This window comes from Etheostoma spectabile, chromosome 7, assembly GCF_008692095.1.
Source record: "Etheostoma spectabile isolate EspeVRDwgs_2016 chromosome 7, UIUC_Espe_1.0, whole genome shotgun sequence".
Taxonomy (NCBI): domain Eukaryota; kingdom Metazoa; phylum Chordata; class Actinopteri; order Perciformes; family Percidae; genus Etheostoma; species Etheostoma spectabile.
In genome coordinates this window covers 27,413,501-27,430,612 of record NC_045739.1, presented here as the reverse complement: position 1 = coordinate 27,430,612, position 17,112 = coordinate 27,413,501, and the positions used below count along the sequence as shown (strand labels likewise).

The 17,112-nt window shown below is 40.6% G+C and overlaps 1 protein-coding gene across 4 annotated transcripts in view; it reads right to left on the bottom strand.

Annotated features, from left to right (window-relative positions):
* The window catches only part of magi3a (membrane associated guanylate kinase, WW and PDZ domain containing 3a), a 195,290-nt gene that overhangs the window by 4,299 nt on the left and 173,879 nt on the right, over positions 1-17,112 (bottom strand). For 2 of the 4 annotated variants that reach the window (XM_032519891.1, XM_032519892.1), the window contains exons 14-20: positions 16,840-17,032; positions 14,156-14,362; positions 13,187-13,372; positions 11,324-11,417; positions 5,681-5,753; positions 4,136-4,273; positions 839-977 (exon numbers count right to left, since the gene is read on the bottom strand). In XM_032519891.1, coding sequence (XP_032375782.1) covers positions 839-977; positions 4,136-4,273; positions 5,681-5,753; positions 11,324-11,417; positions 13,187-13,372; positions 14,156-14,362; positions 16,840-17,032 — 1,030 coding nt within the window. Of the gene's footprint in view, positions 1-442; positions 536-838; positions 978-4,135; positions 4,274-5,680; positions 5,754-11,323; positions 11,418-13,186; positions 13,373-14,155; positions 14,363-16,839; positions 17,033-17,112 lie in introns of all 4 variants that reach the window. The other 2 variants (XM_032519894.1, XM_032519893.1) reach the window with 2 other exon arrangements.

The window sequence follows — 17,112 nt, the reverse complement described above, 5'->3', positions numbered from 1 at the left end:
CTATACACGCTAAAGTGTTGATTATTTAAATGGAGTCTGGTGAGTTTAGCAATAGCGATCTCAGAGCTGTTTGTAGCTAAAAAAAAAAAAAAAAATGAAGGTCTGTGTCTGTAGGGATCATTTCATAATGTTGACAGACACTTACATTATCAACATGAGCCTGTCAAAAACAGCACATTTTGACAAAATCGACAATGCACAATTGCCCCATAGGATTACATTATAGCACGGTTTGTGGCTGCCGGATCACAGCGTTCTCTCTCAATATTGGACCAATTTAAAAGATTGTTGTTCACATCAGTCACTTGCACACAAAAACATACAGTAGGTAAATAAGGTCCAGTTGAATAGAAAAAAAAACGATGATACCCTTTAAATCTGATAGATGAATCACTTTGAAAGGAGAGGTTAAAGGCAAAAGTACAAGAAGTACAAGGTTTACCAAGGTAATTAGGGACAGACCGACAAAAGCAGTGAGGCCTTTAGTGATGCTCTGGTTTCATGTAGAAGCACAGGGTGGAAGAAGAGTGCCGACCTATAAGAGGAAAAGATAAATAGGTAGAAATAGACAGCCGTGCCAATGCAGAAAACAGGAGCAGATAAAGAGCACGAGATGTAGATCCAGATAGAAGGAGTGAGAATGACAGGAGAAGTCAAGAAGAGAGAAGCTCGCAACACATGCATGAGAATAAAGGAAACTCTCTGCCCAGCTGTCACGCAGATCCATACAAAAGCTTCTAAATATTCTAAAAACTGGAAATATGCTACTGTGTAGATCTAAATGCAGTGCTAACAGCGTGAATACTGTACATGCATGCGGCTGACAGCAGTCACTCACTGTGATCCGGGACCAGGCCCTGGCCGGGTCGAAGCAGCAGATGAACTTTACTGCCTCCTGCTTGGATCAGTTCAATTGCACGAGTGTGTGTGATGCCCTGCGTGGCCTCGCCGTTGATCTCCACTATCTGATCGCCAACCTGCGGTGGTGGAGAGAGCATTCAGATCCTTTACTTTAGTAAAAGTACTTAACACACCATTAAAAAAACCTTGTAAAAGGTCCTGCATTAAAGTGCCCATATTAGGAAAAAAATCACTTTGTCTGGGTTTTGGGGTGTTATTTTGTGTCTCTGGTGCTTCCACACACATACACACTTGGAGAAAAAAAAACTATCCATGCTGTTTTGAGTAAGATACGGTTTGTGAATGTCTGCTGTCTTCGCAACTCTCCTGGAAATTTAATTTAGAGTCGACAGTTGTCCCTGGATATCTATAGGATTCTACATGATTCACTTGTTGACCGTTTATAATTGTGGCTGCATATCCTGGAGTTTTACCAAAATAAATGTGCATATCCTTTGTTTTGGATATTTTCAATTGAAGGCGTGACCCCTTACACCATTGGACAAGTCTTCAATTATTGTTCCGTGGCTTCTGTAATTTTTATGGAGAAGACTCACTATGACGGAGCCATCAGCATATTTAATGATGGACTTATTTACACATGTTCGTATATAGAATGAACAGAAGGGGTGAAAGTACACATCCCTGTGGTGAACCTGAGGAAGAGTAAAGCTGACCAGACAGAGCTCCGTTACTCTCTGTGTCCTGTTTGTTAAAAAATCCAAAATCCAACTAACAAGATTGGGACAAAAATCAAAATGCTCAACAAAGCGGTTGGCTAAAATATGAGGTTGAGTTGTATTAAAAGGGGATGGGAAATTAATAAAAAAGAATTTGTGCATGGAACCCACTTCCCTCAAGGTGTTTGAAATGAATGAAGCAGCTTGAGAGTGGCATCTTCTACTCCCCTCACATGCTAGCAAGCTAGCTCGTTCTCGCTAGCTCCTTGTCAATGGCCAAACACTGCTCCAACACACACTAGTTGACCATCATCTCCAAAAGAACTACTTCCTGTCCCTGTTCTGCAGGTATTCCACAAGTGGCCCTCGTCTAGAAGAAGTCTCCCAGCTAATCCGGCCTCGGACTGACCAAAGTTGGAGAAAGAGTTATCTAGTTGATTGGATCTTACCTAGCTACTACACATGTGCGACTCACAACAAAGATAGTATAGAAGTGAGATGTCTCACTCTGTAGCTAAAAGAGAGACCTAAACACACTGTGCAGTACAACAAATAATATGGTGTTTTTTGAAAATTAAACCATGTAAACCTATTCTGGTAACAACCTCAAAATACAATTATGAACCTGAATATTTGCATAATATGGGCACTTTAAACTGTGTTACTGTAGGAAACGTATGTAAGTAAAATGTACTTCTAGTATTACAAGTAAAAGTACTCAATGGAGAAAAATCCTCACATTTTAGACACTGGAAACGATCAGGTGGGACAGAGTGGGAGAGACGTGAAGCAGAGATACTAAATGAGAGGAAAGGGACCGGTGCACGCCGGTGTTCTCAAAACAACAGGAAATAAGTGATTGTGGTTTATCAGAGGCTGTGACAAACAGCTGACGGAGGCAGTTAAGGTACTTTAAAACCCTTGTTGCCCAATTGCTGCAATTTGTGTCTGAAAATCAGACTCCACTTCAAAGTCATAACCTGAACACATGGACACTTATTGTCAGTGTGACTTAGACTTCCTAAGGATATCATTTTTCCTGATGTCAATACAAAAAAGCTCCTCACGCTTTTTATATTTTAGATTATTTTTTTTGTAGCCTTTATTTTAAAAGGACAGCTGGAGACAGTGCAGTAAGGATTGGGCCCTGGAAATGTACACGGGCGCACGCTCAACCAGGTGAGCGACCCCGAATCATCCTGTTTTTAGGTTTTCTTCAGTATCAAAGGAAAAGTATCCAGTGATAGTTGGATGGTAGGCCTACATTGCTAACAGAAACCGCTAATAGCTAATTCGGCAAAGAATTTTGCCACTTTGCAAAAATGCAAACATATATACAGTATAAATAACACACACTATATATATATATATATATATATATATATAGGGCTGTCCATCAATTATGTAAATAATTGTGATTAACTGCATGAGTGTCCTAGTTAACTTGCAATTACACACAAACTAGACATAAATTAATCACACATTGTATCTATTCTAGATGTACTTTAAAGAGATATTCTTTCAATTTTTGAATGCTCAAGTGGTATTTGAGACCTCGACTACTCCGGTTGTAACTCAATTCATATCGACGGTACATGCAAATCACTTTATTCTTGTGGATAGAACCATCTAGAAGGGCTTTAGAACTAAAGTTGCCATTCAAAAGAAACTGTTATTAATTTCTGCTATTTATTTCTTTATTTCTGCTAGCCATCCACTCCCGTTCATGGATGTTCTATAAGACACGTAAGACCTGCTCCCGTTCCGCTGTCACATCTCCGCTGCACTGTTTAATTTTAATTCAATTTTTATTTTTTTATTTTAATCAGTTTACTGATCCCCAATGGGGAAATTACAATTTACACTCTGTGCCCACACTTTGTTAGTTATCACACACAGTCCTGAACTACACACACACACTAATGGAGGCATGTTGGAGTTAGTGCGCTGCCCGCCAAACCAGCGCCCTGAGCGGTTGGGGGGGGGTACGGTGCCTTGCTCAAGAGCACCTGGCAGTAGGAGGTGAAGTGGCATTGCTCCAGCCACCAATCCACACTCCGTACTTTTTGGTCCATATGGGGATTTGAACCAGTGACCCTCCTGTTCCCAACCCAACGCCCTACGGAATGAGCTACTGCCACCCCAAAGAACATGCTGTCAGAAGAGGGATGATTTAGAGGGATTTAGTGTTTAACCGAGGATCTGTGGACGCATGCATGGGAATGAACCAGAAATATATTTGAATATATTTAAAAGTCGCTAAGAGGGTCAGAAAAGTCGCTAAATCTCGAGAGAAAGTCGCCACGTAAGCAGAACTGTCCACAAGGTTACTGCTGCAGCTTCCTGATTTCCCAAACGTCGGAGCAAAACCACAGAACCTGCGTGTCGCCCGTTTAAAAAATGAATGGCCGTTATAAACGCGTTTATTCTGACAGCCGTAATATATAATAACTGGATTGAAAAATTCCAAACCTTTTAACTTAGGGCGCTTAGTTGTCTTGATTTGGTATGATGACGGCCCACAGTGTCAGTAAAAAAAAAAAAAAAAGCCTCACGTGTATCCTGCCGTCTTTCAGAGCAGGTCCGTCCTCTGCCAGTCGCAGGATGAACAGGCCCATGTTGTACTCCTTCCCTCCTCTCAGACTGAAGCCGAAGCCCCGCTGGCTGCGGTCCAGCTCCACCACCAAACAGCCCTGTAGTTCACACACAACAACGTCAGCTTTGGAGACGGTTGCACTTCTTGACAGGCACAAAAATGTTTTCATAACCACTAGGACTGGGTACCAGCAGCAAACCAATACCGTGACTGTTACCAATTCTTTTTTTTCTTTTTTTTGAGTACTTTACTTTCATTTTCAAGTTTATAACAACAAAAGCAAACACAAACAACAATCCCCCCCTCAAAAGGATGCTCCAATGAAAATAGTATTTTGAGGTCAGTCACATTCCAACATCACATTATCCACGTAATCTAGATGGGCTGCCACATTTTAATAAAGGTGTATTCCTTTCTAAGGTTATATGTAGTTGTTATTGCAGTTGTTCATTTCTAAATACCATTTAGTTATGGATAGAGGGGAAGCAGATTTCCATGTGACCACAATACACTTTACACCTAACCCTAAGGATATCATGTTCCTGATGTCAATACAAAAAGCTCCTCATTAATCTAGAACCTACGTGAGATTTGTCAGGCTTTTCATTTTTAAGATTATTATTTTGTAGCCTTTATTTTGTCTCATAATCGTATATGTTATTTTTTCTAAAGGCACACAAATACCATTTAGTTATGGATAGAGGGGAATCAGACTTCCATGTGACCGCATAACACATTACACTAACCCTAACCCTAATCATTACAAAAAAGATACAATACACTTTCTGGCCACTGCCCAAAATTTTATTTGAAATATGTTAAGTGGTTCACCCATTTTCATAAAGTTCCCCAGCAAGCAAAATTCTGACTCAACAGGTAATGAAGATACCGGTTCTAGAAGGAGTCTTTTTTTTCAATACCAATATTATACATAATATTGTACAACAAAAAGGACACTACAACCAGGGCTGTAGTACTCGAGTCTGGTCTTGGACTCGAGTCCGGACTCAAAAGCGTTTTTCTAGGGACTCGGACTTGTCTCGGTCTCGGCCACTGGTCTTGCAAAATATGGCTTTTGGTCTTGACCGAGCCCAGGTGTCTTTATTATGTTGATAATAATATTGGAAGGAAAGTGAAACCCAAATTGATTGTCTTAATACTGTCATGCATGAGACCTTTTTTTCTGTCCTGGACTCGGTCTTGACTCAGACTGGAACCTTTTTAGGCTCGGTCTTGACTCGGACTCAAACCTCTTTGGACTCGGTCTTGACTTGGACTCGACTAGTTCTGGTCTTGAACTTGTCTTGGACTCAACAAAGGTGGACTTGACTACAGCCCTGACTACAACATTACAGTCATTATGGTACTGCTTTTACTAAAGGTAATACGTCTCTGGGGATTTGTACTTTTACTTAAGTACTGAGATTCAGTACTTCCTCCACCACGGCAAACATAATCAACTGTAAGACTGTGTAGAACTTAATCATTCCGGCTGCGGTCTTACCTGCTTAGAGCCCGACATGAGTGTTCCCGTCTCTCTTGGTGGGAATGAGTTCCTGATCTCCGTGTCCCCGTTCCTACCACGGAAAAGACCACATGCGTTATAATGTGACCAACATGCTGTGCCTATGATATATATTTACCCATGTTGTTTTTCTTTATGGATTTGTGTCTTATTTTATTTTTTGGGCGATCAAATTTTTGCTGTGTTCTTTTTAACATTTTATTTATAGATAATTTTTTGGGGGTAAGACATGCAGGAAATCGTCATAGTTCGTATTCAAACCCTTGACCTCTGCATTGAGGCATAAACCTCAAAATACATGTGCGCCAGCTCTACCACGGAGCCAACCTGGCCACTATTCTTTACACATTTAAGAAATAAACTGACAAACAATTACAAACATTTGTTTGTGTTTTAGGACAATATGCCACAATATTGAGATGAGAATTGAAAAATAGCCCATAAACAGCGTATAAAATAGACAAACAAGTGTAGAGAAACAAAAGAGAAGAGAACAATTACTACAAAGTACAATTTTGGCATGTTCCAAAAATGATTATTTAATTGATTCAGGTCCTTTATTTTGACATAGTTGTTATAGTAACTTGCATGTCCTTGTTTCTATTCCAGTCATTGCGTTTGACACTTTAAGCACTGCTGGTGTAGTGGGTTCTAAATTTTATTGTTTTTATATTGTGTAATATTGAAAATGAGGGCTTGCCCACAATAGTACCTCTGAGACCTAAATACAGGTTGATGATGAATACAGAGTTACAAACAACACTTATATACGTACACTGTATATATGTATATCTCAATATATTCAGACGCTAACACTACTGATCCAAGATCTGTGACCTGTCTCAAGGGGAAGGACTATCTGCTGTGGGGAAACAACTTAAAAATGTCTGCACTCAGTGTTGGACAATCGTATTGTTACATGTTTGCAGTAATGCCCGCGTGTGAGCTACAGCACATGCAAGTTAGGGTTATAGTAAGTCTGTGCAATTAACAGTGGTGGAAGAAGTATTCGGATCCTTAAAATAATTACTATGACACTGTAACTGACTTTGTTGCGAGTAAAAGTCACTGCGTTGAAAAAGTTATTTGAGTAAAAGTATGCAAGTAGCATCAGGAAAATGTACTTTAAGTATTAAAAATCAAAGTACTCACATTTTACAAACTGGAAATACTCCAAACTGTTCTGTCAATCCACTGTTTAATCCGTTTAACCCTTGTGTTGTCTTCCCGTCAGAATTGAAAATCAACCTTTTTGATGTTTTTAACCCTTTCTTACGTTTTTGTCCCTTTTTTCAACACTTTTTTAAATGTTTGTCACTTTTGACACTATGTAACACTAACTTCTTAACTTTAGTTTTACTTTATTTTTGGAATTTATGGTCAATAAACCTTATTTATAGGAAATTGTACCTAATGTTTGAGTTAGAAAAGCAGATTTAGGAATTATTTCGACTAAAATTAAAGGAATGGACGTCGATGGATAATCACAGACTGGAATATGTCAACTTTTACTCAATACTATTTCAAAACACTTCAATTTTTTTTTTCTGATGCTAGAAAATTGAATAAGACACCCCAAAATAATAAAAGTAGAGATTTGTACTTGCCAAAGAGCGTTGTGTGGAATCAATCATGTTATTTTGGGTAATTATAAAGAACATTGATATAGGAAAACGGGTCAATTTGACCCAAGGACAACATGAGGGTTAATGTGTTTTGTGTGCAAAAATCTACATTTGTAAAGAGTAACTAGTAAAGGAAGCTGTCAGATTAATGTAGTGGAGTAAAAAGCAGCCCTAGTGTCCAGTATGATGTGCTCGGGCCACCCCTTCATTAGAGCAGCGTGAGCCTCTTTCTGTTTGGTTTCATATTACAGTGCAGACCTAAATCCTTCAAAGAGCCGTGTTGCTTATACGGTTCAGTGGCAGATAACGGGGACATACTTTAATGCTTCGCAGAGCTCATTACAATGCCTCAGTGGGGAACTTTACTGTGCTCCCGCCCTAATCTAAAGAGTCGAGGCCTTCTTAGCGGCTCTGGCGTGGGGAAGTGTTTACACACTTGATGCGGTCTCCGCTCATATCCAGCCTGGGCTGACCCAAGGCATGTGTCGGTGATTAGACGCAGAGGAGGGGGAGGGGCTGCTGCTGAGGAATGGACGGAGGCAGTGTAGGATTAGCAAGGCGGGAAGACGCGTGGGATTTCCCCATTTCTCGTCTACATATCCCTGCCCCAAATGAAACAAACGAGAAAAACTTTGGAAAAGGCGCCAAAAAAACACTGAAAAAGCATCGGTAGAAAAAAACAAAAACAAACAGGTGGGGCAAAATGTATTGTGGACCTATTGAGGGAGGGCCGGATCACAGACTCAAAGCAGACTAAATTTGAAATAATGCACCACTGGTCATCAGGACAAGCTGTATGGTCTCTTTACATTCCCTCTTCATTTTTCTCCTTTTGAGAATATACGTAGAACACATAAAGCTTTATCAGACAGCAGGCTGTTATTATAAGAATGAGTGGAAATAGACATGTCTCAGAAGGAATGGAAGAAGAAAAGTATTGCGAGGGAACGCAAAAGTAGTCCTCTCAAAATGTCACAGTGACAATTCAATGCTACTTCACTAATAGACCATATTATACCTAAAATACAGCATTTTAACACTTGTGTCGTCTTCCCGCCGACCTGGAAATTTTGGATTTTCTGAGTCAAAACTCTTTATCGAGGTTATGGTCGTCTTTTTTGACCCTTGTGTGGCTTTCCCCTCAAGATTTGATCACTTTTTCAACGTTTGTCGACTTATTTTAGGCCTTTTGAAATTTTCGTGGGGTTTCCCCCGAATTTTGAAAGCTTGTTTTCACTTTTTTTTCTCACATTTTTGTTACTTTATTCGAAATCTTTTTACATTTTTGTCACTTTATTTGACATTTGTTCGCATTTTAACTTGGGAGGAGCATTGTTGGGAACGATCCACGTTACTTTTTTGGAAAATTAGTTTAAAAGAAACCTAAATTTCTGATATAGAAACTTTTTGGAAAATGGTCCAATTTGACCTGAAGACCACAGGAGGGTTAGACTAAGTAAAGGGAAAGAAAGATCCAATCCGAGCGGCAGTTGCTGGTTGTATTTAGCCGCTACAGAGCTCCAGGACGCCGGCTACCAGCGGCGGTTGTTTAGCCGCCAATAGGTGACTGTGAGCCGGCTACAGGCCCCGCCAGATGATGATCCTTCCAGGGGCCGTGGAAGTGGAGTTCGGGCCAGAAAAAGTGAGCGTTAAGCAGCGCTGACAGTTACCTTTAGGCACCTAAATGACTTGTTAAGTTAAGGAACAGATGGTGGTTTGGATGAAAACACTCCAGAGGAACGAACAAGCGTTTCCTGGGTAAAGCTATTTTTGTTTTCGCGCCGAAATGAAGCTCGAAAGCACTGTATTTTGTGTTGACACCACGTTGTGCTCTTCCATTTTGAGTCAGGCTGCACGATAGAGGATGGATCACTGAACCGAGCTCGATGGGACCCGATGGAACCCGATGGAACCTGACAGTACCCAACGGGCCGGGTTTGGACCGATATTTCGAAATGGTGTTTATGTTTTGGTTGGGCTCGGTCACATCAGCGCAGTAAGGCATTGAACATTTTAAATTTAAAACAGCTTATTATGTAGGTGGAGAGATCAGCAACTCAACTACACGAAGCTTAGTGTCCTTGCAGGACCATCAAGCAGAGGAGGAAGTCCACAGAACCTCTGGTGTGAAGTTTTCGTATTTTGTTCTGTTAGCTTGGGCCATTTTTTAGGCCTATGTTCATTTAATTTCAATTGGCTGTATGATCGGGCCTCTTGTGGGTCTGTGTTAACGTGCGCTTGTTGCCCCGTGTGCTCTGATGCGCTCATCTGCTGACATTTCAGAATGACTTCCTACAGTTGGTTAATGAAAGCGGGCTTTCTACACAAACAAACATACATGTGTCAATAGTATGAGAAAAATAATGAGATTTTAACTGTGTCGGGCTCGGGCATAAATATCTTAATGCCTGTCGGGGTCGAGTCTGGTTTGGACGCGGACGGGGCTCGGACAGAAAAATTAGGCCAGATCCGCACTCTACTGCACGATATGAGGAAAATATGTGATATGCGGTAATGTTGTTGAATATCGCGATAGCAATATTACTGGCGATAGTTGATCAATGTTAGATATAATAGACATTAAAGTGTACTCAGTTCTGCATTTCTGCTGCTTTCAGTATTAAATTACAATTACAATTAAATTGTTGAATTTACAACAAATGATAGGAAATCATTTCCTCTCTTGATGTGAATATAAAAGGCACCACTATTATATAAAAATTACAACTATATGTTTATTGCGGCAGTTAATATTGCGATAGTCTCTATACCCGACGTTCCACTTCTGGGATTGCTCCGGTGCTGCTGGGAATTCCGCCCGATGCATGTATGTCTGTTACCTTCTGCTTTCTTTGTGTTGGTCTAGTAAAGTTAACTGCTCCTCAGAACTATTTTACAGCGGCTGCGTCCGGCAGACTATATATAAGATATTGCGATGATGACAAAATATTATATTGTCCAACCCCAATTTTTAATTTATTTTCCATTGGATATTGAAGGTCATAAATAAGTGTTTTGGTAAGCCTGCTCGAGTGGCACCATATGCCGTGGTATTTAAAGGGTTTTTTAATTATTGCATGTTTTGTTTTGTTGATGAAAAAACATCCCCTCCTCTGCTTTTTTTTCACCCTTTGCACCCTGGACAGAGGGCTAAATGAGGAGCAGGGGAACACACAGTTTGACTTGTGTGTGTGTGTTGGTGTTGATATTGACCAAATGTTCTTGTATATATGTTGGTCTAGTCATTTTAGTTTTTACATTTACAATTTCACTTGTGTTGGGCTAAACCTGTATGTACTATTATAATTATTTCATCTTCTTAGGTGTGACATTGTATGATCTGTCCAGGGACAGCAGATGTAAAATAGCCTTTTGGCTAATTCTGGCACATGTTACATTTTATATGTATTATAAATGTGCATTGTCCCTGTTAAATAAACCTGAAGTTTGAGAATTGCTGCTGCAGCAATGGATTAAAACGTCCCGACACAGGTAATCTTGTTGAAAAAGAAAGATCAAAGAGGAAGTGAGACTCCCTCATTAATCTGTTTCTTTTTCTTTGCTTCGCCATCCAAAAAGGGACCATAAAAGGGATTTTCTGTCTTTCTGGTTGATGAGGAGAATGCGGGCCACAGGAGATGCTGTTGGGCCAGAGTGTAGCACAAACCCCCCGAGCCTGGTTTGAGAGGATCGGGGCTAAGGGAAAACCGGTATTGATCACCAGTGGACTCGGTGTTTGAGAAGGATGCTAGCAAGCGTGTATATTAGAGCTCTAACAATTAAAAATGTTGTTGTAGAATTAATTGTAAAAAAATTTAAAATATAGTCCGATCAATAATCGCTTCTATGATTACAATTTGGCATATCTAAACAAAATCAACAATCACCAGTCACATGTCTTAAGACCTTAGCTAACAAAGAAACCGCCTTATGTTAAACATTTGACAATTAGACCATTATGTAGTACTTGTTACAGGCCTGGTGTATATTGCTGTACCTGTCTGAATAGCTGGGAGGCTGTTGGCCCATAGCTCTGTGTTGTGCCGACGGGCTCTGCTTGGCTGAATTGGTTCCAGATGGAGGAGCGCTGTCTGTGAAAAACAACATTCACACAACAGAATAACCCGTTTAGAATGACACACAGCTCGGGATCTGATAAGGGAAGCCACAAAGCAAAGTCTCAATCCTAAAACCGCCTGTTGACTACTTTAAAGGTCCCATAACATGTTCCCCTCTTGATGCTTTTATATAGACCTTAGTGGTCCCCTAATACTGTATCTGAAGTCTCTTTTATATAGACCTTAGTGGTCCCCTAATACTGTATCTGAAGTCTCTTTTATATAGACCTTATTGGTCCCCTAATACTGTATCTGAAGTCTCTTTTATATAGACCTTAGTGGTCCCCTAATACTGTATCTGAAGTCTCCTAATCAATGATCCACGATCCAATATTATCAATGCTGGGTGAAAATATCGTTTTTACTAAAGAGAATATATCTTGACCGACTTAGATATTAGCAAATAGCACATTGTTGTGTGATTTACACCTCTACATACATGTTGGTCTGGTGTATATACACTCACCTAAAGGATTATTAGGAACACCTGTTGAATTTCTCATTAATGAAATTATCTAATCAACCAATCACATGGCAGTTGCTTCAATGCATTTAGGGGTGTGGTCCTGGTCCAGACCATCTCCTGAACTCCAAACTGAATGTCAGAATGGGAAAGAAAGGTGATTTAAGCAATTTGGAGCGTGGCATGGTTGTTGGTGCCAGACGGGCCCGTCTGAGTATGTCACAATCTGCTCAGTTACTGGGATTTTCACGCACAACCATTCTAGGGTTTACAAAGAATGGTGTGAAAAGGGAAAAACATCCAGTATGCGGTAGTCCTGTGGGCAAAAATGCCTTGTTGACGTTAGAGGTCAGAGGAGAATGTGCCGACTGATTTAAGCTGTTGGAAGAGCAACTTTGACTGAAATAACCACTCGTTACAACCGAGGTATGCAGCAAAGCATTTGCGAAGCTACAACACGCACAACCTTAAGGCGGATGGGCTACAACAGCAGAAGACCCCACAGGGTACCACTCATCTCCACTACAAATAGGAAAAAGAAGCTACAATTTGCAAGAGCTCACCAAAATTGGACGGTTAAAGACTGGAAAAATGTTGCCTGGTCTGATCAGTCTCGATTTCTGTTGAGACATTCAGATGGTATAGTCAGAATTTGGCGTAAACAGAATGAGAACATGGATCCGTCATGCCTTGTTACCACTGTGCAGGCTGGTGGTGGTGGTGGTGTAATGGTGTGGGGGATGTTTTCTTGGCACACTTTAGGCCCCTTAGTGCCAATTGGGCATCGTTTAAATGCCATGGCCTACCTGAGCATTGTTTCTGACCATGTCCATCCCTTTATGGCCACCATGTACCCATCCTCTGATGGCTACTTCCAGCAGGATAATGCACCATGTCACAAAGCTCAAATCATTTCAAATTGGTTTCTTGAACATGACAATGAGTTCACTGTACTAAAATGGCCCCCACAGTCACCAGATCTCAACCCAATTACGGGAGCTGCAAGATGCTATCCTATCAATATGGGCCAACATTTCTAAAGAATGCTTTCAGCACCTTGTTGAATCAATGCCACGTAGAATTAAGGCAGTTCTGAAGACGAAAGGGGGACAAACACAGTATTAGTATGGTGTTCCTAATAATCCTATAGGTGAGTGGATATATTACTGTACTTGCTTGCTTTGCTTACTTCAGAAGTAATTTAACATTCCCATTATCTCCTAAAATATTAATTCTGGAAATCAGCTTCACAGGACTGAGACTTTCTCTGCCAACCTACCATCTTCAGGCACAACGGTGAGGGTGACAGAGTTGCCGGCGTCCTTGATGAGCTGGACGATGTCGTTGTGCGACAGCTCCATGATGGAGCGGCCGTTGACAGCAGAGATACGGTCTCCCACCTTCATCTGACCTATGCGGTCTGTAGGGCTGCCCTCGATGATACGGCCGATCTTGTGAGGTATAACTGAGACAGGGAAACACAGAGGAATGACAACCTGATGAGTCGGCACGTTTGAGAAGCACTTATTCAACAAACCCAACATCAAGAATTCACTTTGAAATAACAACGCATGGACAAAACCACAAATCTTAACGCTTGGCGCTCAGGAAAAAGTCAGCGTTGCCAGCTGAAAATGGTAGTTTTAAGAAAGATTTGGATTGGGCAATAAGGCCGGCCTGCTTGGTTTTTTCAGGGAACAATTGTAAAGATTTACAAAGAATATGTTTAGGGCATTTCCTCTCTACCTGGGATGTTCTGGGACTGATTGGTGGATTGCTGTGGAGGAAGTACACACGGAGATACACTGGTAAGAGATAATGAGGTTTAACCATGTATCAGCTAATCTAAATAGCTCACGTTACTGTAATGTATGAACAGCTAACTTTATCCTGTTTTGTAGAGCCACCATCGCTGCTGGTTTGAAGAAATGCAAACAACACAGAGCATTTTTTTTCCTCCTATCCCAGAAGGCTGTGTGGACTAGCCAGACCTTCCTCCACAGGGCTGTGGAGATAGGTCTGCCAATGTGAGACTAGAGGTTATCTAAAGTCGGTAGGATACATCTTCTAGAAACCACGGATGTCTGCACAATATTTTGTGCCAATCTATCCGATGGGTGAACACTTTGACTTGCTGGTGGTGTAAAATGAGTCAGGGGATCAGCAGAGTCACAGGGATTCATCTTTGGAGTGTCTATAATTGCATGATTTTTTTTAAAGTTTTTAAAGTGTGTTTTTCATTTCTGACCTCCAGGTGGGGGCTTGTTCTTTGACGTGAGGATGACAAAGCCAAAGCCCTCGTTGTCTTTGCGCTGCAGAGTGACATCAAAGCACTCTGGCCGGGCGGGCTGGACGACGTTGGCAACCTCGCCCCGAGGCATCTTGGGAGAGCTGTTGACCAGGGCGGAGGCTACGTGCTGGGGCTGCTGACTGCTCTCCTCCTCTTCACAATCACCTGACAAAATGACAACAAAAAGAAACATTCAGTCTCGAATTTGCGGCCCCCTTGGTTACCACAGGGGTTTGGAAAGGAAACAAGGGACATTTCATCTGAGCTGTATAACCTCGTGGGTTTTCCCCGAAAACCCAAACATTTGGTTTTGGGGTTACTTTTCCCAAAATTCCCTCTTTTTCAACATTTTTGTTTTTTTTTTTGACTACGTTTTGGGTTTCCCGTCTTTTTGTTACTTTTTGACGTTTCAAATTTTTTCCCGAAGTTCTTTCTCCTTTTTTTTAAATGTCTTTTGTCATTATTAATGGGGTGTTTTGGGCTTTGGTTGTTTTTCCCTATTTTGTCAGTTTTCTAAAATCCCCTTTTTTTGTAGGAAAAAAAATCCCCCCCCCAAATTCAAAAAAATAGTAAATTGATCAGTTATGAACTTGTGAGGACGATATAGAACCATCCACATTTTTTTTTCTTGTAAATTTTGGGGTTTGGGGAAACCCCCCAAAATTTCTGTTTTAAAAAATTTTTTGAAAAGGGGGCAAATTTTGCCCCCAAGGGAAAACAAAAGGAGGGTTAAGTCCAAATGTTAAGGTACTTTTACTTTCCTTGAGTCTTACACGTCATTTTTCTTTTACCCGCTACACTAAGAGAGAAAATTGGGCTTTTCCCCTTTACATTCACCGGACAGCTTTATTTAAATAGTTATTTTCACAAATTATGTTTAGGATTTTAAACAAAAAACATTCATTTTATAAAATTTTTATAAAAATTAAAAACTACCCAACAATAATGGCTTACAACCCACAAAAGGATCAGCCATTAAAAACCCTTTAGTTGTGGTTTCCATTTTTTTAAAATGAGGTTTTTCTGCTTTGAGTACTTTTTCTTGTCGACTTACATCTTTTACTTAAACTGTCAATGTAGGATTTTTTACTTGTAAGAGAGTGATATTACATTTGTACTTAAGAAAAGGATTTAATTCTTGTTCCCCCGGGGTTTTTTTTTTTTAAAAAGTAATACTGATACTGTATTTTCTGTTAGGGTTTGGGAGGATGGGCTGCTTTTTGGGTGCTGTTTTTTGAGATTGTGATTTTCATTTAGGGGTTTCCCAAAAAGAAATTGAAAATTCATTTTTAAACCGGGATTTTGGGGATTTTTTTTTTTCCCTTCCCTGAAACAAAAACAAAATTGACTAATACACCTTCTAGGAAAACATATCTGAGACATTTCTAAAACGTTTTGCTTTTAAGAAAAATTTCACACCCAGTCTCCCACATAAATTTTATTTTTATTTTTAAAGTGCTTTAAATATTTTTTGCATTTTCTGCTTTTGTTTGGGGTTCTGCTAGAAACAGATATGAATGGCCCGCCAGGGCCCCGTCTTTTACTTGGGGGGGGGAAAAAAGGGGCCCCCCCCCCCACCCCTTTCCCCATTTTTTTGGAAAAGCCCGGTCACTTGATGGCAAAACAAATTACAAATCAAAACTTTACAAACAGGAGGGACCCCAAAATGTTTAGGTTTTTAAGAAAGGGGCCTTTCCCGTTTGTAGTTTGGAAACATTTGAATCCACGAACAATTATTTGTCAAAATGTTCCTGATTTGGCTTTCTGCGGATCCTTCTACAAATAGACCAAAGCACAGCGGCTTCTATTGAAGAGGCGGTCTTTATTGGACACATGAAATGCAAGACTGTCAACTCTACACTCGAGATGAAAGCCCTTTTACAATTTGTTGTTCAAAAGACACGTTGCTCTACCTCACTCTTCTTTTTGTTGTATGTTTGAGTCCCTGAGTCCCTCTTTTGTCAGCCGCTATTAAGGCATCTCTTTCAAAACCGCTGCTTTGAAAGCATAAACCCTAGCATGATTGATGCCTAATTTCTGCAAACGTGATCAAAGCTGTTGTTGCAATTCATCAAATACGAAGTCATTTCAAACAGGGCTGCTACTATTCATGGAGCGGTTGTTTGTGGGGGTAAACAAGCCTGAATGCAATAGGGGTTTGTGCTCAGCGTATTCTCTCTTTTCTTCCCATTCTTTGAGATGGAAATTGACTCTACCAGCTGATCTTATCTCCACTGCCCTCCACACGGATAAACATAGAGCAAAGCAACTTCTGCTGATATAGTTTTTTTCCCTATTTTGGTGGATGACAGTTCTCCATTTACTTTTCCTTTACTTTATTTTGAAGCAAATACAGAATCCTCTTTCAAAACTTTGAGTTTTTCGTTTCAGGAATGCATAGAATAATATCCTAAAAGTAAGTTTTGATTGAACTTTATTTATTCAGATTTATGTGCAAGGAAAGTCATCCAGAACAAATTTTAAAAGGATTAGTGAAACAAATCCCAGATCAAAGCTTTTGCTCATAGGTCCTCCTCCAGCACACAGATCTAAACAAAAAAAGGGGTAAAAATAAATAAATAAAGAAGCTCCTGAGTGCTATCGGAGAAAACGCAGAGGCTGATTGTTCCATAGAGACTCACCTGCGTGTGTCAGCTTCCTGCGGACTGTGAGCATGACTTGGCCGTTTCGGGCGGCGTTGGTCATCAGCTCCAGCACTTGTTTGTGGGATTTGCCCTTGACGGGCACGCCGTCTATACACAGCAGCTCATCCCCCGCCCGCAGGCGCCCATCCTTCTCAGCCGCTCCGAGTGGCACGATGGCACCAATGTACACCTGTGGAGGCAGGAAGATATGAGAGAAACAGCTTGGCTCACTGACCTGGGCCCGAGTGAGCACGAGGATTGACTTGCATT